This window comes from Melanerpes formicivorus, unplaced genomic scaffold (assembly GCF_026170545.1).
Source record: "Melanerpes formicivorus ecotype bairdi unplaced genomic scaffold, bMelFor1.0.p_v2 SCAF_114, whole genome shotgun sequence".
Lineage (NCBI taxonomy): Eukaryota > Metazoa > Chordata > Aves > Piciformes > Picidae > Melanerpes > Melanerpes formicivorus.
Genome location: NW_027142466.1, coordinates 1,083,659 through 1,104,317, shown reverse-complemented (window position 1 = coordinate 1,104,317; position 20,659 = coordinate 1,083,659). Strand labels below are relative to the sequence as shown.

The 20,659-nt window shown below is 66.4% G+C and overlaps 1 protein-coding gene across 1 annotated transcript; it reads right to left on the bottom strand.

Annotated features, from left to right (window-relative positions):
• Window positions 1–3,632: 3,632 nt before the first annotated feature.
• Window positions 3,633–20,596, bottom strand: DCPS (decapping enzyme, scavenger). The gene is made up of 6 exons (XM_068167280.1): window positions 20,338–20,596; window positions 17,438–17,606; window positions 10,607–10,752; window positions 8,534–8,647; window positions 6,735–6,845; window positions 3,633–3,899 (listed from the first exon to the last, which is right to left on the bottom strand). Exons 1-6 carry the CDS (start codon window positions 20,509–20,511, stop codon window positions 3,633–3,635), a joined length of 981 nt encoding a protein of 326 aa, XP_068023381.1. The 5' UTR covers window positions 20,512–20,596.
• Between the last annotated feature and the right edge of the window lie 63 nt (window positions 20,597–20,659).

Here is a 20,659-nt window from a genome sequence, read left to right as displayed (position 1 = left end):
CTTGGAGATCATCGCGTCCAACCTATCATCCAACACCACCTAATCAACTAACCCATGGCACCAAGCACCCCAACAAGTCTCTGAGGGGAGGGGAGGGGAGAGGAGAAGGAGAGGAGAAGGAGAGGAGAAGGAGAGGAGAAGGAGAGGAGAAGGAGAGGAGAAGGAGAGGAGAGGGAGAGGAGAGGGAGAGGAGAAGGAGAGGAGAAGGGGAGGAGAAGGAGAGGAGAAGGGGAGGAGAAGGAGAGGAGAAGGAGAGGAGAGGAGGAGGAGAGGAGAAGGAGAGGAGAAGGAGAGGAGAAGGAGAGGAGAAGGAGAGGAGAAGGAGAGGAGAAGGAGAGGAGAAGGAGAGGAGAAGAGAGGAGAAGGAGAGGAGAGGATTAACCAGGTTGGAAGAGCCCTTCAAGATCATGGTGTCCAACCTCTCACCCAACACCACCTAATCAACTAACCCATGGCACCAGGCTCCCTGTCAAGTCTCCTCCTGAACAGGCTGCAGGAAAACACCGGGGGGGGGAGGGGGGGGGGAAAAAACAATACAAAACCACCCAAACCTGTTAAAAAGAAGCCCAGGTCCCCAGAGGGTTTATTGCAGCCCCAGAGGCGGTGCAGCAGCCGCAGCAGCAGGGGCTCAGAGCCTGCCTGCCTCCCGGACGCGCTGCAGCAGCGGCTCGCCGGTGCGCAGCGGGCAGCTGCCGCTGTTGTCCTGGCTCATTTCCTTTGCTAGCCTGTCCCAGGCTAACTCCTCTCCTTCCCTCGGGCTTAGCCTTAAGCCACACTCCCACTGCTGGGTTAGCTGTTCTGCTGTGCTGTATGACTTTCATGCTGGACACTCCTGAAGCAAGTCTCCATCCAGGGCTTCTGTTCCCCAGGGAGTCTTTGCATGTTGCACCTGAACAAAAGCCCAGAGGAGGTTGGTGGGTGTGATTCGCTTCCCATCTGGTGTCCTGGCCCAGCCCTTTCCTATCCTAAGCCCTAATTAATCTGTGAGTAATGTCTGATCCTCTGTGCTGTACACAGGTTCCGGCTCCTTTGGCTCAATTCAGCCTCTGGGATCAGAGCAGACTCTGCCACCTTCCTGCCCTCCCTGGCCACCCTTTGAGCTGTGTCATCTGCCCGTGGATTGCCTCTCTCTTGTCCGGTGTTCCCTTTCTGGGGGGCTTTGCAGTGCCTTGCTTGGCTCTTGCCCTGCTGCCAGCAGCCTCAGTCTCTCTCCCACGTGTTTGATAGCCGTTCCTTGAGATGACAACAGTCCTCTTGCTTTCCAGATGGCTCCCTGGGCATGCACCACCCCAAAGGCATACTTTGAGTCAGTCCCTGTGTTTGCACATGTCCCTGGGGGAAGCTCAAGGGCTCTGGTCAGGGCTCTCATCGCTGCCTTTTGAGCAGAGGTGTTTCTTGGTAGGGCTTCTGCATTGGTTACCTCTTCTCCTGTATAGAGTGGAGTAGAATTAACCTGATTACCTCTTCTGTAGAGTAGAGTAGAGTAGAATAGAATAGAATAGAATAGAATAGAATAGAATAGAATAGAATAGAATAGGAATAGACCAGGTTGGAAGAGACCTTGGAGATCATCAAGTCCAACCTATCATCCAACACCACCTAATCAACTAACCCTTGGCACCAAGCACCTTATCAAGTCTCCTCCTGAACACCTCCAGGGATGGTGACTCCACCACCTCCCTGGACAGCACATTCCAAAGGGCAATCTCTCTCTCTCTGTAGAATTTCTTCCTCACCTCCAGCCTGAACCTCCCCTGGCACAGCTGGAGACTGTGTCCTCTTGTTCTGGTGCTGGGTGCCTGCCTGGCAGAAGAGCCCAACCCCCAGCTGGCTCCAACCTCCCTTCAGGGAGTTGCAGAGAGCAAGAAGGTCTCCCCTGAGCCTCCTCTTCTCCAGGCTAAGCAACCCCAGCTCCCTCAGCCTCTCCTCACAGGGCTGTGCTCCAGACCCCTCCCCAGCCTCCTTGCCCTTCTCTGCACACCTTCAAGCCTCTCAATCTCCTTCTTGACCTCAGGAGCCCAGAACTGGACACAGGACTCCAGGGGTGGCCTCAGCAGTGCTGAGCACAGGGCACAAGGACTTCCCTGCTCCTGCTGGCCACACTCTGCCTGCTGCAGGCCAGGCTGCCCTTGGCCTTCTTGGCCCCCTGGGCACACTGCTGGCTCCTGTTCAGCTGCTCTCCACCACTCCCCCCGGGTCCCTCTCTGCCTGGCTGCTCTCAGCCACTCTGCCCCCAGCTGCAGGATACTGAGGGGAGGGGAGGGGAGGGGGAGAGGGAGAGGGAGAGGAGGAGGAGAGAGGAGACCTTGGAGATCATTGTGTCCAACCTCTCACCCAACACCACCCAACCACCTAACCCATGGCACCAAGCACTGTATCAAGTCTCCTCCTGAACAGGCTGCAGGAAAACACTGGTGGGGGGAGGAGGGGGGTTAAAAACACCACAAAGCCAGCCACACCTGTTAAAAACAAGCCCAGGTCCCCAGAGGGTTTATTGCAGCCCCAGCGGTGGTGCAGCAGCCGCAGCAGCAGGGGTCAGAGCCTGCCTGCCTCCCGCAGCAGCAGGGGCTCAGAGCCTGCCTGCCTCCCGCAGCAGCAGGGGGCTCAGGGCCTGCCTGCCTCCCGCAGCAGCAGGGGGCTCAGGGCCTGCCTGCCTCCCGCAGCAGCAGGGGCTCAGAGCCTGCCTGCCTCCCGCAGCAGCAGGGGCTCAGAGCCTGCCTGCCTCCCAGAAGCGCTGCAGCAGGGGGCTCAGAGCCTGCCTGCCTCCCGCAGCAGCCGCAGCAGCAGGGGGCTCAGAGCCTGCCTGCCTCCCGCAGCAGCCGCAGCAGCAGGGGGCTCAGAGCCTGCCTGCCTCCCGCAGCAGCCGCAGCAGCAGGGGGCTCAGAGCCTGCCTGCCTCCCGCAGCAGCCACAGCAGCAGGGGCTCAGAGCCTGCCTGCCTCCCGGAAGCGCTGCAGCAGCAGCAGCAGCAGGGGCTCAGAGCCTGCCTGCCTCCCGCAGCAGCAGCAGCAGCAGGGGCTCAGAGCCTGCCTGCCTCCCGCAGCAGCCACAGCAGCAGCCGCAGCAGCAGCAGCAGCAGGGGCTCAGAGCCTGCCTGCCTCCCGCTGCAGCAGGGGGCTCAGAGCCTGCCTGCCTCCCGCAGCAGCCGCAGCAGCAGGGGCTCAGAGCCTGCCTGCCTCCCGCAGCAGCAGGGGCTCAGAGCCTGCCTGCCTCCCGCAGCAGCCGCAGCAGCAGCTGCAGCAGCAGCAGCAGGGGCTCAGAGCCTGCCTGCCTCCTGCAGCAGCCGCAGCAGCAGGGGCTCAGAGCCTGCCTGCCTCCTGCAGCAGCAGGGGCTCAGAGCCTGCCTGCCTCCCGCAGCAGCAGGGGCTCAGAGCCTGCCTGCCTCCCGCAGCAGCAGGGGCTCAGAGCCTGCCTGCCTCCCGCAGCAGCAGGGGCTCAGAGCCTGCCTGCCTCCCGCAGCAGCAGGGGGCTCAGAGCCTGCCTGCCTCCCGCAGCAGCAGGGGCTCAGAGCCTGCCTGCCTCCCGCAGCAGCAGGGGCTCAGAGCCTGCCTGCCTCCCGCAGCAGCCACAGCAGCAGGGGCTCAGAGCCTGCCTGCCTCCCGCAGCAGCCACAGCAGCAGCAGCAGCAGGGGCTCAGAGCCTGCCTGCCTCCCGGAAGCGCTGCAGCAGCGGCTCGCCGGCGCGCAGCGGGAAGCTGAGGGCGCGCTGCTGGTAGTAGCAGGGCTGCAGCTGCAGGTTGTCGATGACGTCCGGCAGCAGGTGAGCTCTCTCCACCCCGCTGCCCGCTGCCTCCAGCCCCAGCGCCGTGAAGTGGACGTGCAGGTGCTGGTAGGAGGGCTGGTAGTGCAGGAAGACTCGCAGCCGGCAGCCCGGCACGCCGAAGCGCCGGGAGATCGCCTCCTGCGGGCACAGGGCATGGGGCAGGGCTGGCAGCACCCACAAGGGACACAGGGCAGGCAGGGGATGGACGCACAGGGGGCACAGGGGGCACAGTGCAGGGCTGGCAGCACCCACAGGGGGCACAGGGCAAGGGGGGCAGCACCCACAGGGGACACAGGACACAGGGGAAGCACCCACAGGGGCACAGGGCAAGGAGGCAGCACCCAGAGGGGGCACAGGGGGCACCACTCAGAGGGGGCACAGGGGAAGGGGGCAGCACCCACAGGGGGCACAGGACACAGGGCAAGCACCCAGAGGGGGCACAGGGGGCACGGGGCAGGGGGGCAGCACCCACAAGGGGCACAGGGGAAGGGGGCAGCATACACAGGGGGCACAGGGCAGGGGGGGGAGCACCCACAGTGGGCACAGGGGGCACAGGGCAGGGCTGGCAGCACCCACAAGGGGCACAGGGGAGGCAGGGGATGGACACAGAGAGCCTGGGGGGGAGGGGAAGCAACATCCCCAGGTGCCTCACAAGGAAAGCAGAAGAGATTCCTGCTCCCTGCATCCTCCCTCAGGGGGAGAAGTAGGGGGAGAGGGCAAAGCTCTCCTCCAGCCTTGGGGGCCCCAGGGCTCAGTGCTGGGCCCAGGGCTCCCCAAGGTCTCCATCAATGGCCTGGGGGAGGGCATGGAGGCTGCCTCAGGCAGGCTGCAGGGGCACCAAGCTGGGTGGCTGTGCTGAGCTGCTGGAGGGTTGGAGGCTCTGCAGAGGGACCTGGGCAGGCTGCAGGGGTGAGCCAAGGCCAAGGGGATGAGGTTCAACAAGGCCAAGGGCTGGGTCCTGCCCTTGGCTCACAACCACCCCAGCAAGGCTCCAGGCTGGGGCAGAGGGGCTGCAAAGTGCCCAGCAGGAAAGGCCCTGGGGGGGCTGGGTGGCAGCAGCTGGAGAGGAGCCAGGGGGTGCCCAGCTGGGCAAGAAGGCCACCAGCAGCCTGGGCTGGAGCAGCAATGGTGTGGGCAGCAGGAGCAGGGCAGGGATTGTGCCCCTGGGCTGGGCACTGCTGAGGCCAGCCCTGGAGTGCTGCCTTCAGCTCTGGGCTCCTGGCTGCCAGCAGGAGCTGGAGAGGCTGCAGCAGGGCCAGGGAAGGGCAAGGAAGCTGGGGAAGGGTGTGGAGAAGAGGGCTGGGGAGGAGCAGCTGAGGGAGCTGGGGGTGGTGAGGCTGGAGGAGAGGAGGCTGAGGGAGACCTCCTTGCTCTCTGCAGCTCCCTGCAAGGAGGCTGGAGCCAGGTGGGGCTTGGACTCTGCTCCCAAGGGACAGGAGAAGAGGCAATGGCCTCAGGCTGCCCCAGGGGAGGTTCAGGTTGGTTATTAGAAGAAAGTTCTTCACTGGAAGGGTTCTCAGGGCCTGGCCCAGGCTGCCCAGGGGTGGCTGAATCCCTACCCCCAGAGGGGTTTCAGAGGCAGAGCTGTGGTGCTGAGGCCATGGCTGAGCCCCAGCCTGGGGAGGGACTGTTGGATTCTGTGACCTTTGAGGTCTTTTCCAACCCCAGCTCCATGCTTTCAGCCTCTCCAGGGCTGCAGCCATGCCCTCAGTGCCCCACTTCCCCCCCCCATGCCAGGAGGTGTCCTCTGCCCAGCTCCTCTTTCCCTCTCCCTGGCAGCCTGGGCTCCTGTTACCAGCTCTGTAATTAAAGCTGCTGAGCTCCCCAGCCCAGCCCCAGCCCCAGGCCAACCTCCTGCACCTCCCCTGCCCCAAGGCAGAGAACTTTCCACAGCCCCAGCAGCTATCAGCATCCATCTGAGCATGGGGCTGGAAAAACCCAGCAGGGGCAGAGGCTGAGGGGGGGAAGGAGGTCAGAGCAGGAGGGGGGAGGGGGATCCAGTGACCCCCCCGGGGCTGCAGTGACAGCAGGCTGCAGGTGACACTGCCAGGGGACAGCACCCAGCCAAGGGACCTCAGGGGCTCAAAGTGAACCTCCTGAGCAGCAACAAGGCTAAGGGCAGGGTCCTGCAGCTGGCTCAGGACATCCCCAGTGCCAGCCCAGGCTGGGGCTGAGGAGAAGGCCTTGGGGGTGCTGGGGGTGCAGAGCTGGCCAGGAGCCGGCACCCAGCGCTGCCAGCCCAGCCCCAGCCTGGCCTGGGCTGAGCCCCAGCAGGGTGGGCAGCAGGGGCAGGGAGGGGATTCTGCCCCTCTGCTCTGCTCTGCTCACCCCCCCTGCAGGGCTGGGGCAGCTCTGGAGCCCTCAGCACAGCACAGGCAGGCAGCTGGGGCAGCAGGGCCAGAGGAGGCCACAGCAGTGCTGGCAGGGCTGGAAGCCCTCTGCTGGGAGCCAGGCTGAGAGAGTTGGCCTTGGGCAGCCTGCAGAGGAGAAGGCTCCAGGGACACCTTCTGCTGGCCTCCCAGCACCTGAAGCAAGCTGGGGCCAGAGCTTGGAGCAGGGCCTGTTGGGCCAGGCCAGGGGGGGATGGTTTGGAAGGCAAAGAGGGAGCTTGAGAGTGGAGAGAAGGAGAAATGGTTGGTGCTGAGGCTGGGGAGAGCCTGGCCCAGGCTGCCCAGAGAGGTGGAGCTGCCCCATGGCTGGCAGCAGGGCAGGGCAGGTTGGTTGGGGCTGGGAGCAGCCTGCTGTGCTTGGGGATGTCCCTGGGGGCTGCAGAGGGTTGGGATAGAAGACCTTTGGGGGTCCCTTCCCACCCACCCCACTCCCAGGCAGGGCTCCCCTCCAGGCCCTGACCACAGCACAGCTCTCCCACCCCCTGCTGCCCCAGTCTGAGGCCTCTCGGGGGGTGGTGCCCAGGCAGTGCCAGGGCTGGGTGAGCAGGGGCTGGGCAGGCAGCAGGGCAGCCCTGGGCCTCACCTGCCCTTCAGTCAGGATGGTCCTCAGCAGGGGCAGGTGCTCAGCAGTGAGGTCCCGCAGCGAGCGGAGGTCTCGGCGCCGCACCAGGGCGATCAGGTAGAGGTCCTCCAGCTGCAGGGGCAGGAGGGTGGAGAGAGGTGACCCCAGGGCAGCTGCAGGCACTGCAGAGAGCAGCTGCAGCTCCCCAGGCACTGCAGAGAGCAGCTGCAGGCACTGCAGAGAGCAGCTGCAGCCCCCCAGGCACTGCAGAGGGCAGCTGCAGCTCCCCAGGCACTGCAGAGAGCAGCTGCAGCCCCCCAGGCACTGCAGACAGCAGCTGCAGCCCCCCAGGCACTGCAGACAGCAGCTGCAGCCCCCCAGGCACTGCAGAGAGCAGCTGCAGCTCCCCAGGCACTGCAGAGAGCAGCTGCAGCTCCCCAGGCACTGCAGAGAGCAGCTGCAGCCCCCCAGGCACTGCAGAGAGCAGCTGCAGCCCCCCAGGCACTGCAGAGAGCAGCTGCAGGCACTGCAGAGAGCAGCTGCAGCTCCCCAGGCACTGCAGAGAGCAGCTGCAGGCACTGCAGAGAGCAGCTGCAGCCCCCCAGGCACTGCAGAGAGCAGCTGCAGCCCCCCAGGCACTGCAGAGAGCAGCTGCAGGCACTGCAGAGAGCAGCTGCAGCCCCCCAGGCACTGCAGAGAGCAGCTGCAGCCCCCCAGGCACTGCAGAGGGCAGCTGCTGCCCCCCAGGCACTGCAGAGGGCAGCTGCAGCTCCCCAGGCACTGCAGAGGGCAGCTGCAGCCCCCCAGGCACTGCAGAGAGCAGCTGCTGCCCCCCAGGCACTGCAGAGGGCAGCTGCTGCCCCCCAGGCACTGCAGAGGGCAGCTGCTGCCCCCCAGGCACTGCAGAGGGCAGCTGCTGCCCCCCAGGCACTGCAGAGAGCAGCTGCAGCTCCCCAGGCACTGCAGAGAGCAGCTGCAGCCCCCCAGGCACTGCAGAGGGCAGCTGAGCCCAGCCCAGGCTGAAGCCAGTCTGAGATGGACCTGAGCCAGGCTCAGCTCTGGGCTCCTGGCTGCCAGCAGGACCTGGAGAGGCTGCACCAGGGCCAGGGGAGGGCAAGGAAGCTGGGGAAGGGTCTGGGGAAGAAGATCAGCCCCTGGGGGAGGGGATACCAGGATCAGCCCCTGGAGGGGATGCCAGGATCAGCCCCTGGGAGGGGGAATGCCAGGATCAGCCCCTGGTGGGGGGTGCCAGGATCAGCCCCTGGGGGAGGTGGATGCCAGGATCAGCCCCTGGAGGGGATACCAGGATCAGCCCCCGGGGGGATGCCAGGATCAGCCCCTGGGAGGGGGAATGCCAGGATCAGCCCCTGGGGGTGATGCCAGGATCAGGCCCAGCCCAGCTGCAGCCCAGGTGCTGTTCCCTGGCTCAGGGCAGCCCTGCTGGGCCCTGGCTGGGATCTGGCTCAGGGAGGAATCATCCACAGCCTCCCTGGGCAGCCTGTGCCAGAGTCTCCCCAGCCTCACCCTCAACAATTCCTTCCTCATCTCCACTCTCAGTCTCCTCTCTCCCAGCTCCAAGCCATTGTTCCTCCTCCTGGCACTCCCAGCCCTGGTCCAGAGTCCCTCCCCAGCTCTCCTGGAGCCCTTCAGGCACTGGGAGGCTGCTCTAAGGTCTGCCTGGAGCCTTCTCCAGTCTGCACAGCCCCAGCTCCCCCAGCAGGGGTTGCAGTGGGTGAGCTGTGGAGCTCCCTTCCAGCCCAGCCCATGCTCTGCCCCCAGGGCTGCAGCCTCCCCCGGGGGGCAGGGAGCAGCAAACCAACCTGGCTGAGGTTCCACTTGAAGTCTGGGAGCAGCACGAAGCCGTTGCAGGGGTCTGGGTTCTCGTGGATGATTCTCTCAGCCTCAGCCTTCTTCTCCAGGATGTTGTACACCCACTGCAAGAGCAGCACAGCCCTGAGCCAGCACAGCCCTGAGCCAGCACAGCCCTGAGCCAGCACAGCCTCAGCAGCACCTCCTGCACAGCCAGGGAGCACTGCCCTGCTCCCAGCCTGGGGTCTTCTCTCCCCCTGCACCTCAAACCCTGGGCTCAGCTCTGGGCTCCTGGCTGCCAGCAGGAGCTGGAGAGGCTGCAGCAGGGCCAGGGAAGGGCAAGGAAGCTGGGGAAGGGTGTGGAGAAGAGGGCTGGGGAGGAGCAGCTGAGGGAGCTGGGGGTGGTGAGGCTGGAGGAGAGGAGGCTGAGGGAGACCTCCTTGCTCTCTGCAGCTCCCTGCAAGGAGGCTGGAGCCAGGTGGGGCTTGGGCTCTGCTCCCAGGTACAGGAGAAGAGGCAATGGCCTCAGGCTGCCCCAGGGGAGGTTCAGCTTGGCCCTGAGGAACAATTTCTTCCCCTTGAGGGCTATCCAGGCCTGGCCCAGGCTGCCCAGGGCAGTGGTTGCATCCCTACCCCCAGAGGGGTTTCAGAGGCAGAGCTGTGGTGCTGAGGCCATGGCTGAGCCTCAGCCTTGGCAGAGTCAGAGCAGGGTTGGGCTGGAGGAGCTTCAAGGCCTTTCCCACCCAGAGCAATTCTGTGACTAACCAGGACACAAGAAGCCCTTCCCCAAGGCCTTGCCTCCGCCCAGCTCTCCTCCTGGCTGAGCAGTTCCTTGCTTCATTACCCTCAGCAGGCTCCACCAAGCACCTCCAGGCCCCAGCAGCAGTGTGCAGGCACCCCCTGACCCCACTGCCTGCGGCAGGCAGGGCTGCTGCTCTCCTCTCAGGCCACAGCTGGAGCTGAGGGCAGTGAGCAGAGCTGGCTCAGCCCAGCAGAGCTCCACTCAGCCCCTAAGAGGATTTGGAGGCAATTCCCCCAGCCCTAAGCCAGACGTGGCTGGAGATGGAGCTGCTGCCAGCACTAAATCCCCCCCAGGCTGCATCCCACCTCCCTGCCTCCCAGGCTGCACTGAGAGCTCTGAAGCCAGGGCTGGGAAGGGAGCTGGGCTGGGGCTGTGCTGCCTTTCACAGGGAGGGAGCAGAGCTGTTGGCAGCCTGAGGCTGGATGTGGCTGCAGCTGCTGGCAGCAGAGGCAGGGCTGTGCTTGCTGGGGCAGGGCACATCTGCTGCTCTCCTGGCTGCTCAGAAAGCAGCTCCTGGCTCTTCTTCCTCCCCAGCTCAGGTTTCAGCCTCTAACCCCTGCTCTGGTTAGCCCCCAGCAGCTCCTCCTGCAGAGCCAGGCACCATCCAGAGCAGAGTTTCAGCTGTGAAATGGAAGAGACTCCCAGGATGGGTTGGGCTGGAAGGGAGCTGCACAGCTCAGCCAGCCCAGCCTGCAGGCAGCAGGGACATCCTCCCCTGGCTCTGGCTGCTCAGAGCCTGCCCTTGAGGAGCTGGGGCCTTAAGCATGTCCCTGGGCAGCCTGCCCCAGGGTCACCACCACTCTCCTGGGGCAGAGCTTCCTCCTGGTGTCCAACCTAACTCTGCCCTGCTCCAGCTCAAATCCATTCCCTCTCCTCCTGGCACTCCCAGCCCTTGTCCAGAGTCCTTCCCCAGCTCTCCTGGAGCCCTTCAGGTACTGGGAGGTTGCACTGAGCTCTCCCTGGAGCCTTCTCCTCTCCAGGCTGCACAGTCCCAGCTCCCTCAGCCTGTCCCCACAGCAGAGGTTCTGCAGCCTTGGCCTCGTTGACCCTCATCCCACTGCTCTCAGCCATGGCTCCAGCCTGGCCTTGGCTCCTGAGCAGAGGCTCCCAGCAGCTGGCAGGGTGCAGGCTGCGGAGCTGAGAAGATGCTGAGAGAAGAACCAAGAGGGAGCCAGGGCCAGAGCAGTCCTGAGCCCTCTGCTTGCACCCCAGCCCTCAGCACAGAGCCCTGGGAGCTCAGGCTGTGGAGGGGGCAGGCGAAGGGGGTGCCTGGGGGCCGTACCTGGAGGCTGAGGCTCTGCTCGCGGAGGAAGGGCAGGGTGATGTCCTGGTAGTCCTGCCAGGTCTCGCGCACCAGGAACACCTCCTGCCGCAGGTACTTCTGGAGGTGCTTCTGGCTGGCAGGGAACACCACGGTGGCCTTCAGCTCTGCAGGCAGACACAGGCTGAGCGCTAGAGGGCGCCCCCCGGCACCGCCCTGCGGCCCAGGACTGCCCTGCACCCCCCGCCCCGCCCTGCGCCCCCGGCACCGCCCTGCGCCCCCGGCCCCGCCCTGTGCCCCCAGCCCCGCCCTGCGCCCCCGGCCCTGTCCTGCACCCCCAGCACCGCCCTGCACCTCCGGCACCGCCCTGCGCCCCCGGCCCCGCACTGCACCACCGGCACCGCCCTGCGCCCCCGGCACCGCCCTGCGCCCCCAGCACCATCCTGCACCTCCGGCACCGCCCTGCGCCCCCGGCACCGCCCTGCGCCCCCAGCCCCGCCCTGCGCCCCCAGCCCCGCCCTGCGCCCCCAGCCCCGCCCTGTGCCCCCAGCCCCGCCCGGCACCACCCTGCACCTCCGGCACCGCCCTGCGCCCCCAGCACCGCCCTGCGCCCCCGGCACCGCCCTGCGCCCCCAGCCCCGCCCTGTGCCCCCAGCCCCGCCCGGCACCACCCTGCACCTCCGGCACCGCCCTGCGCCCCCAGCACCGCCCTGCGCCCCCAGCCCCGCCCTGCGCCCCCGGCACCGCCCTGCGCCCCCAGCACCGCCCTGCGCCCCCAGCACCGCCCTGCACCTCCGGCCCCGCCCTGCGCCCCCCCAGCCCCGCCCTGCGCCCCCAGCCCCGCCCTGCGCCCCCCAGCCCCGCCCTGCGCCCCCAGCCCCGCCCTGCGCCCCCCGCCCCGCCCTGCGCCCCCGGCCCCGCCCTGCGCCCCCTGCACCGTCCTGCGCCCCCGGCCCCGCCCTGCGCCCCCCGCCCCGCCCTGCGCCCCCAGCACCGCCCTGCGCCCCCAGCCCCGCCCTGCGCCCCCCCGCCCCGCCCTGCGCCTCCAGCCCCGCCCTGCGACCCCCGCCCCGCCCTGCGCCTCCAGCACCGCCCTGCGCCCCCAGCCCCGCCCTGCGCCCCCAGCCCCGCCCTGCGCCCCCAGCACCGCCCTGCACCCCCAGCACCGCCCTGCGCCCCCAGCACCGCCCTGCGCCCCCGGCCCCGCCCTGCGCCCCCAGCACCGCACTGCGCCCCCGGCACAGCCCTGCGCCCCCAGCACCATCCTGCACCCCCAGCACCGCCCTGCGCCCCCAGCACCATCCTGTGCCCCCAGCACCGCCCTGCGCCCCCAGCACCATCCTGCGCCCCCAGCACCGCCCTGCGCCCCCAGGGGAGCCCACGGCAGCCCCCCAGGAGCAGACACCACTGAGAGGAGCAGGCAGGGGGAGGGCAGAGCTGGGGCAGAGAGATGCTGCCCAGGCTGCTGCTGCTGTGGGGGCAGGGCCGGCAGGGGACACCGCCAGGAGCTGCCCAGCACCCCCCTGGGTGCCCCAAAGGGCAGTGCAGGAGGGGAGGGAAGGTGCCCAGCAGGGGACAGCAGCACAGCCCTGGGGCAGCAGCACAGCCCTGGGGCAGCAGCACAGCCCTGGGGCAGCAGCACAGCCCTGGGGCAGCAGCAGCTCCTGAACGGATCCTGGAGGTGACCTTTCCAACCAGCAAGCCACAACCACCAGCACAGACAGCACTGCCAGGGTAGCACCGCACCAGGGCTCAGCACCAGGGGCTCAGCACCAGGGGTCGACACTGCACCAGGGGTCGGCACCAGGGGTCGGCAGCGCACCAGGGGGATGGACACAGCCCCAAGGGCAGCAGCAGGGCTCCACCTGCCCAGTTGGGAGGGCAGGGAACAGAACATCCCAGAGGGACCTGGGCAGGATGGGGAGCTGGGCCCAAGCCAACCTCATGAAGGTCAGCAAGGTCTGCAGCTGGCTCAGGACATCCCCAGTGCCAGCCCAGGCTGGGGCTGAGGAGAAGGCCTTGGGGGTGCTGGGGGTGCAGAGCTGGCCAGGAGCCGGCACCCAGCGCTGCCAGCCCAGCCCCAGCCTGGCCTGGGCTGAGCCCCAGCAGGGTGGGCAGCAGGGGCAGGGAGGGGATTCTGCCCCTCTGCTCTGCTCTGCTCACCCCCCCTGCAGGGCTGGGGCAGCTCTGGAGCCCTCAGCACAGCACAGGCAGGCAGCTGGGGCAGCAGGGCCAGAGGAGGCCACAGCAGTGCTGGCAGGGCTGGAAGCCCTCTGCTGGGAGCCAGGCTGAGAGAGTTGGCCTTGGGCAGCCTGCAGAGGAGAAGGCTCCAGGGACACCTTCTGCTGGCCTCCCAGCACCTGAAGCAAGCTGGGGCCAGAGCTTGGAGCAGGGCCTGTTGGGCCAGGCCAAGGGGGGATGGTTTGGAAGGCCAAGAGGGAGCTTGAGAGTGGAGAGAAGGAGAAATGGTTGGTGCTGAGGCTGGGGAGAGCCTGGCCCAGGCTGCCCAGAGAGGTGGAGCTGCCCCATGGCTGGCAGCAGGGCAGGGCAGGTTGCTTGGGGCTGGGAGCAGCCTGCTGTGGCTGGGGATGTCCCTGGGGGCTGCAGGGAACTCCCAGAGAGCTGGAGAGGAGCTCTGTACAAAGGCTTGGAGGAGAGGCCAGGGCTGATGGCTCCTGCCTGGGAGCAGCAGGCTGGAGCTGAGATCAGGAGGTTGCTGCCCAGGGGTGGGGAGGCTCTGGAACAGGCTGTCCTGAGCAGCTGTGGAGGCTCCAAGCCAGAAGTGTTCAAGGCCAGGCCGGATGGAGCCTTGAGCAACCTGCTGTGCTGATGGCTAGGGCTGGGTGCAGCTGATCTAAGGTCCCTCCCAGCCCAGTCTGTGATTCCATGGCCTAGAGCCCAGCCAGGCAGACTACAAAGCTCTCTTTGTTCCTCAGGGCAGCTCTCAGCCTGGGCTGAGGCTTTTCCCCCACCCCACCCTTACTTTGTCCTGGGTTTGGGTTGTTTGGTTTGGGCTTTCTGCTCAGGTTGGTGCTGCCCAGGCCAGGAGGCTCTCTGCCCCTGCACTGCAGGCCAGGCCCAGCCTCATCAGAGACAGCCAAGTGCTGGCAGGAGGCAAAGGGAAGAGACCAAAGCCCCAAGGGCAGCCCTGGGCTGCTTCCCACCAGCCCCCCAGGGCTGCACTGCCAGGGCTCAGGGGGAGCAAAGCAGAGCAGGCTGGGGCTGCCCCCCAGGGCTGCAGGGGGGAGCCAAGCAGAGCAGGCTGGGGCTGCCCCACAGGGCTGCAGGGGGAGCTAAGCAGAGCAGGCTGGGGCTGCCCCACTGCCCACCCCCCACTGCACTGGGGGAGACAAAGAGGCCTAAGGGGCAGAGGGCCCCAGGCTCAGCCCCCCCCCAGCTGCTTTTGGTGCTCCAGAAGAGCAGCAGGAAGCCCTCAGGCCGGGCTGGGGGTGGTGAGCACAGCCCCTGGCTGCAGAAGACCCTTCCCAGCTGCCCCAGTCCAGGAGCTGCTGCTGGGCAGAGCCACTCTGGCTGCTTCAAAGGCTGCAGGGAGAGGAGAGGGAGGGAGAGGAGAGGGAGGGAGAGGAGAGGGAGGGAGAGGAGAGGGAGGGAGAGGAGAGGGAGGGAGAGGAGAGGGAGGGAGAGGAGAGGGAGGGAGAGGAGAGGGAGGGAGAGGAGAGGGAGGGAGAGGAGAGGGAGGGAGAGGAGAGGGAGGGAGAGGAGAGGGAGGGAGAGGAGAGGGAGGGAGAGGAGAGGGAGAGGGAGAGGAGAGGGAGAGGAGAGGGAGAGGACCACCCAACCAATTCCTTCCCCTGGACACTGCACCCCTCAGCCCTCTGCAGCTCAGAGCTGCCCTCACAGCCTGCTCAGCCCAGGGGGGGCTCCTTGCCTGCTGGCACCTCCAACCAAAGTGCTTTTGCTGTCAGAGTGGGGCTGGAGCTCCAGAGGCTGCAGCACAGAGCTGCAAGGAGCCCCAAGCCCAGCAGGCTGCAGCTGCAGGGAGCCCCAGCTGCCAGTCCTGTGCTGCCACCTCGGGGCAGCCCTGCAGGGCTGCTGGCCCCAAGCCCAGCACAGGGAGTTGAACATCTCCCCACAGCACTGCAGTGGGGTCCTGGCCCCTTCCTGAGCAGCAGCTGTGGCTCTGCAACGCTGAAAGCTCTGAGTGAGGCTCAGGAGGAGCTCTGCAGAAGTCACCTGCTGGAGGCAGATGAGCAGCACCTCCTGCCCCACAGAGCTGCAGCCTGGGCAGGGAGCCCCAGGCATGCCCAGAGCTCTGCCCTGCACCCTCCTGGCCCAGGCTGCCAGCCTCAGCAGCCTCAGTGTTCACCCTGCTGCTCCTGGAGGCACTGAGCTGGAGCTGATCACTGCACCCCCAGGGGGCAGATCCATGCCAGTGCTGAGCACAGCAGAGGACACAGAGCTGGCAGGGCTGGAAGGGAGCTCAAGGCTCAGCCTTCCCAACCCCCTGCCATGGGCAGGGACACCTCACACCACAGCAGGTTGCTCACAGCCACCTCCAGCCTGGCTGCAAACACCTCCAGGCAGGAGGCTTCCACCACCTCCCTGGGCAAACCAGGGTTGGAAGAGAGCCCAGAGAGGTTCTGGAGTCTTCTCTGGAGGCTTTCCAACCCCACCTGGATGTGTTGCTGTGGGACCTGCCCTGGTTGGTCCTGCTTGGGCAGGGGGTTGGGCAAGGAGGAGCTCCAGAGGTCCCCTCCAACCTCCACCCTTCTGTGGTGCTCTGCTCAGGGCAGAGAGCTTTGAGCTCCTCAAGTCCAAGCACTCCCCCAGAGCTCCCAAGCCCAGCCCTGCCCCAGGGCCCTCAGCACCACAGCCAGGCAGCTTTGAAACCCCTCCAGGGGTGGGGACTCTGCCACCTGCCTGGGGGGAACTGTTTGGGACATTATCACAGGGCTGGAAGGGAGCTCAAGGCTCAGCCAGCCCCAAGCCCCTGCCATGGGCAGGGACACCTCACACCACAGCAGGTTGCTCACAGCCACCTCCAGCCTGGCTGCAAACACCTCCAGGCAGGAGGCTGCCACCACCTCCCTGGGCACCTCTGCCCTGTGAGGAGAACCCAAGCTGACAGCAGGAGAGAGCCTCCCCTGCAGCCCTCCTGCCTGCTCCCCTCCCTCAGGCACTCAGCAGCTTTCACAGCCCAGAGGAGAGGCTCAGAAGCCAGAGGCCAGGTCCCCACCTGCCCAGGGCACTGGGGCCTGTCAGCACTGCAGTGCCAGCTGCCTGTGCTCCAGGGGCATCAGGGCACAGGAGATGGGAGCCTGGGATGGGAATCCTTGAACAGAATGAGTTGGGTGGAAGAGAACTTCAGTGTCCAACCCTGAGCCCAGCACTGCCAGGGCCCCACTGAGCCAGGGCCCCACTGAGCCAGGGCCCCACTGAGCCAGGGCCCCACTGAGCCAGGGTCCTCAGCACCACCTCTCCACAGCTCTGAAACCCCTCCAGGATGGGGACTGCACCTCTGCCCTGGGCAGCCTGGGCCAGGCCAGGACAACCCTCAAGGGGAAGAAATTGTTCCTCAAGGCCAACCTGAACCTCCCCTGGGGCACCCTGAGGCCATTGCCTCTCATCCTGCCCCTTGTTCCTTGGGAGCAGAGCCCAAGCCCCACCTGGCTCCAGCCTCCTTGCAGGGAGCTGCAGAGAGCAAGGAGGTCTCCCTCAGCCTCCTCTCCTCCAGCCTCACCACCCCCAGCTCCTTCAGCTCCAGGAGAGGCTGAAACCATGGAGCTGTGGTTGGAAAAGACCTCAAAGGTCACAGAATCCAACAGTCCCTCCCCAGGCTGGGGCTCAGCCATGGCCTCAGCACCACAGCTCTGCCTCTGAAACCCCTCTGGGGGTAGGGATTCAGCCACCCCTGGGCAGCCTGGGCCAGGCCCTGAGAACCCTTCCAGTGAAGAACTTTCTTCTAACACCCAACCTGAACCTCCCCTGGGGCAACCTGAAGCCATTTCCTCTCATCCTGCCCCTTGTCCCTTGGGAGCAGAGCCCAAGCCCCACCTGGCTCCAGCCTCCTTGCGGGGAGCTGCAGAGAGCAAGGAGGTCTCCCTCAGCCTCCTCTCCTCCAGCCTCCCCACCCCCAGCTCCCTCAGCTGCTCCTCCCCAGCCCTCTTCTCCACACCCTTCCCCAGCTCCCTTGCCCTTCCCTGGCCCTGCTGCAGCCTCTCCAGCTCCTGCTGGCAGCCAGGAGCCCAGAGCTGAAGGCAGCACTCCAGGGCTGGCCTCAGCAGTGCCCAGCCCAGGGGCACACAGCAGCTCTCTCTGGAGAGCACAGCTCCATACCCAAGCTGATCCTTGCAGGCAGGAACACCCTCCCAGGTGAGCTGACACTGGAGAGGCTCCAGCTGCCCTTCCTCACCCTCACATGAAGGCACAAGCAGGGGGCTGCAAGCAACCAAGAGATGCTCAGCTGCTCCTGAGCTGGGAGAAGCTGTCCCCCAGGAGGGTGGTGAGAGCCTGGCCCAGGCTGCCCAGGGAGGTGGTGGCAGCCTCCTGCCTGGAGGTGTTTGCAGCCAGGCTGGAGGTGGCTGTGAGCAACCTGCTGTGGTGTGAGGTGTCCCTGCCCATGGCAGGGGGTTGGGACTGGCTGAGCCTTGGGGTCCCTTCCAGCCCTGACAGCTCTGTGACTGTAAGGAGGTGAAAGGAGGCAGCAGCCAAAGCCTCGAGGGGAGAAGTCAGCTTCAGAGCTGCCACAATCCACTCAGCTGCACCCCTCAGCAGGTCCAGCAGCAGCTCCTGCCTGCCTCCCTGTGGCCTCCCCTGCAGAGCCAACCCAGCCACCACCACTGGCCCACAGAGCCCCCCCCCAGCACCCCCCTGCCCCCCAGGAGCACTGACCACTGAGCTCTGGGGGAGGGTAGAGGTGGTAGGTGCTGTAAATGTCGTTGTGCATCTGCAGCTCCAGCTTTGTGTGCTTCTTCAGCAGCTCCAAGAGCTTCTCCTCCTGGAAGGGAGTCTTCTCCAGGATGATCACAGCATCTGTGGCCTCTCCAGAGGGGTTGGTCACCTGGGCCAGGGAGGACACAGCTCTGAGCACACACAGATCCCGTGCTGGGGGGAGAGTTCGAGGCCAGGAGCTGGGTGACTGCAGCCAGGGAGCACAGAGGCCATCCTGCAGCAGCTCAGCCCTGGGCAGAGCCCTTCCCAGCCCTGCCCCCAGGAGGCTTTGCCCTGGAGCTCAGCAGGAAGCTGCTCCCCAGCAGGGAGCTGCGGTGGCTCTGTGGGGGCAGCCCAGGATGTGGGCAGTGTCTCAGCCCTCCTGCTCCTCCCCACATGCTCCCGGGGCCCACAGCACCGATTTCATCCCTCAGGAGGCAAGGTGGGGCAGTGGCTGGGGGTTGGGAGGGACAGGAAGAGGGCAGAGGCAGGCCCAGGGGGTTGCACTGGGGCCAGGCTGGTTTGGGGCTGGGAGAGCTGCTGCCCTGCCCCCAGGACCCACAGCCCAGCTCCAGGCACAGCCTGAGGGCGCTGGAGCACCCCCCCCAGATCCCTCCTGAGCACACAGGACCCAGGCAGAGCCTCCCTGCACACCACATGGGGAGAGCAAGGGGCTCCTCTCAGGCTGCCAAGCCAGCCCCACTCAGAGGGCAGAGCCCTGTGCCCAGGCTGCAACCCAGGGACCACCAACCCACGGCCCTGAGAGCTGAGCTGCAGCTTCAGGCTCCCCTGTCACAGTACCACAGAGCATGGGAGGCTGGGAGGGACCTCCAGAGATCACCCAGAGCAGCAGCACCCAGGGCAGGCTGCACAGGGCTGCAGCCAGGTGGGGCTGGGAAGGCTCCAGAGGAGGCTCCACAACCTCTCTGGGCAGCCTGCTCCAGGCCTCTGTCACCCTCACTGCAAAGAAGTTTCTCCTCATGCTGAGCTGAAGTCTCTCTTCCAGCTTGTTCCTGGTGTTCATTATCTTATTCCTCTGCACCACCCACAAGAGCCTGGCCCCCTCCCCTTGCCCCCCAGCCCTCAGCTATTGATAGACATTGATCAGATCCCTCTCAGCCTTCTCCTCTCCAGACTCAACAGCCCCAGGGCTCTCAGCCTCTCTCCACAGGGGAGATGCTCAAGGCCCCTCAGCATCCTCCTGGCTCTCCCTTGGACTCTCCCCAGCAGCTCTCTGTCTCTCTGGAGCTGGGGAGCCCAGAGCTGGGCACAGGATTGCAGCTGTGGTCTCAGCAGGGCAGAGCAGAGGGGGAGCAGAACCTCCCCAGCCCTGCTGGCCACACTTCCCTTGCTGCACCCCAGGCTCCCCTTGGCTCTCTTGGCCCCCAGGGCACTTTGCTGTCCCCTGCAGACCTTGCTGCCCCCCAGCACTCCAAGGTCTTTCTCCCTGGAGCTGCTCTCCAGCAGGGCAGCCTCTAACCTGTCCTGGTGCCTGCTGTTCCTCCCCAGGTGCAGGGCCCTGCCCTTGTCCTCACTGAACTCCGTGAGGTTTGCCTGCAGCCAGCTCTCAGCCTGCCCAGGTCACATTGGATGGCAGCACAGCCTGAGGGGTGTCAGCCACCCCCAGGTTGGTATCATCACAACTTGCTCAGGGTGCCCTCAAAGCCCTCAGCCAGGTGGTTGATAAAGATACTGAACACAGCTGGAGCCAGCACTGGTGCCTGGGGAGCAGCCCTGGGCACAGCCTCCAAGCTGACTCTGTGCCACTGCTGCCAGCCCTCTGAGCTCTGCTGCCAGCCAGTGTGCAGCCCCCCTCAGGCACCCTCCTCATCACCTCTAGGAGAGCCAAGCTGAGGGGGCTGAGGGGTTCCTGCACCATGGGCAGCCTCTCCTGCTGCAAGCCCTCTCAGTGCCCAGCTGCTGTGCTCAGCCTGCCCACAGCCCCAGGGTCAGCATCTTCAGGGTGTGAGGGAGGAATAGGATGAGATCTCAGCAGGGGGAGGAGAACCTCCCTCGACTGGATGATGTCTAGAGGTCCCTTCCAGCCCTACCATTCTCTGATTCTCTGATATTTTGGACATCCTGGGCTGCAGCAAGAGAAGTGTGGCCAGCAGGGCCAGGGAGGGGATTCTGCCCCTCTGCTCCACTCTGCTGAGACCACAGCTGCAGCTCTGGGGCCAGCTCTGGAGCCTCTGTGCCAGGAAGGCTCTGGAGGGGCTGGAAGGTGTCCAGAGCAGGGCCAGGAGGAGGAGCAGAGGGCTGGAGCTGCTCTGCTCTGCAGACAGCCTGAGAGAGTTGGGCTTGTGCAGGCTGCAGAGGAGAAGGCTCCCAGGAGACCTTCTGGTGGCCTTCCAGGATCTGCAGGGGGCTGCAAGCAAGCTGGGGAGGGACTTTGGAGGGGGTGAGGGAGGGATAGGACTTGGGGGGGATGGAGCAGAGCTAGAAGTGGGGAGCTTGAGATTGGCTGTGAGGAAGAAGTTGTTGGCCAGGAGGGTGGTGAGAGCCTGGCCCAGGCTGCCCAGGGAGGTGGTGGCAGCCTCCTGCCTGGAGGTGTTTGCAGCCAGGCTGGAGGTGGCTGTGAGCAACCTGCTGTGGTGTGAGGTGTCCCTGGCCATAGGACACCATGGGAGGGAGGGAGGGAGGGAGGGAGAGAGGGAGAGAGAGAGAGAGAGAGAGAGAGAGAGAGAGAGAGATGGAGGGAGGGGGGGGGGCGGGGGGGCGGGGGGGGCGGGGGGGGGGGGGGTCCTGAGGCGGGACCGAGAGCGCCCCGGGCCCCATCCCGGCCGCCCCGCCCCGGGGGCGTGGCCTGGGCGGGCAGCATGGCAGGGACCAGTCCCGCTCCCGCCACCCATGCGCGGTACCTCCCCGTGCAGGAACACGGCCTTGTCCCGCGCCGACTCCCGCAGCACCTTCCGCAGGCGCAGCTCCGCCAGCGGGAAAGGGGCGGGAGCGGCCCCGGCCCCGTCCTGAGGCGCGGAGCCGGCGTCTTCCTCCTCCTCCTGCCGCTTCCTCTTCAGCTGTGGGCCCTCCGCCATGGCTGCCCCGCGCCCGCCCGCACTGCGCCTGCGCCGTACGGCCAGGCGGCGCCCGGCGCGCACAGTGCCCCCTGGCGGCTCGGAGGTGCCTACCACCACCACCCCCCGGCGGCTCGGAGGCAGCGGCTCGGAGGCAGCGCCCCGCCCC

What these genes read in the sequence shown, in the direction of transcription:
- DCPS (XM_068167280.1), bottom strand. Translation starts at nt 20,511, where the DNA reads ATGGCGGAGGGCCCACAGCTGAAGAGGAAGCGGCAGGAGGAGGAGGAA. An exon ending in CCCTCCCCCAGAGCTCAGTG is followed by an intron (nt 10,753 to 17,437) that starts GTCAGTGCTCCT and finishes GTCTGCCTGCAG; the next exon opens with AGCTGAAGGCCACCGTGGTG. An exon ending in AGCAGAGCCTCAGCCTCCAG is followed by an intron (nt 8,648 to 10,606) that starts GTACGGCCCCCA and finishes CTGCTCTTGCAG; the next exon opens with TGGGTGTACAACATCCTGGA.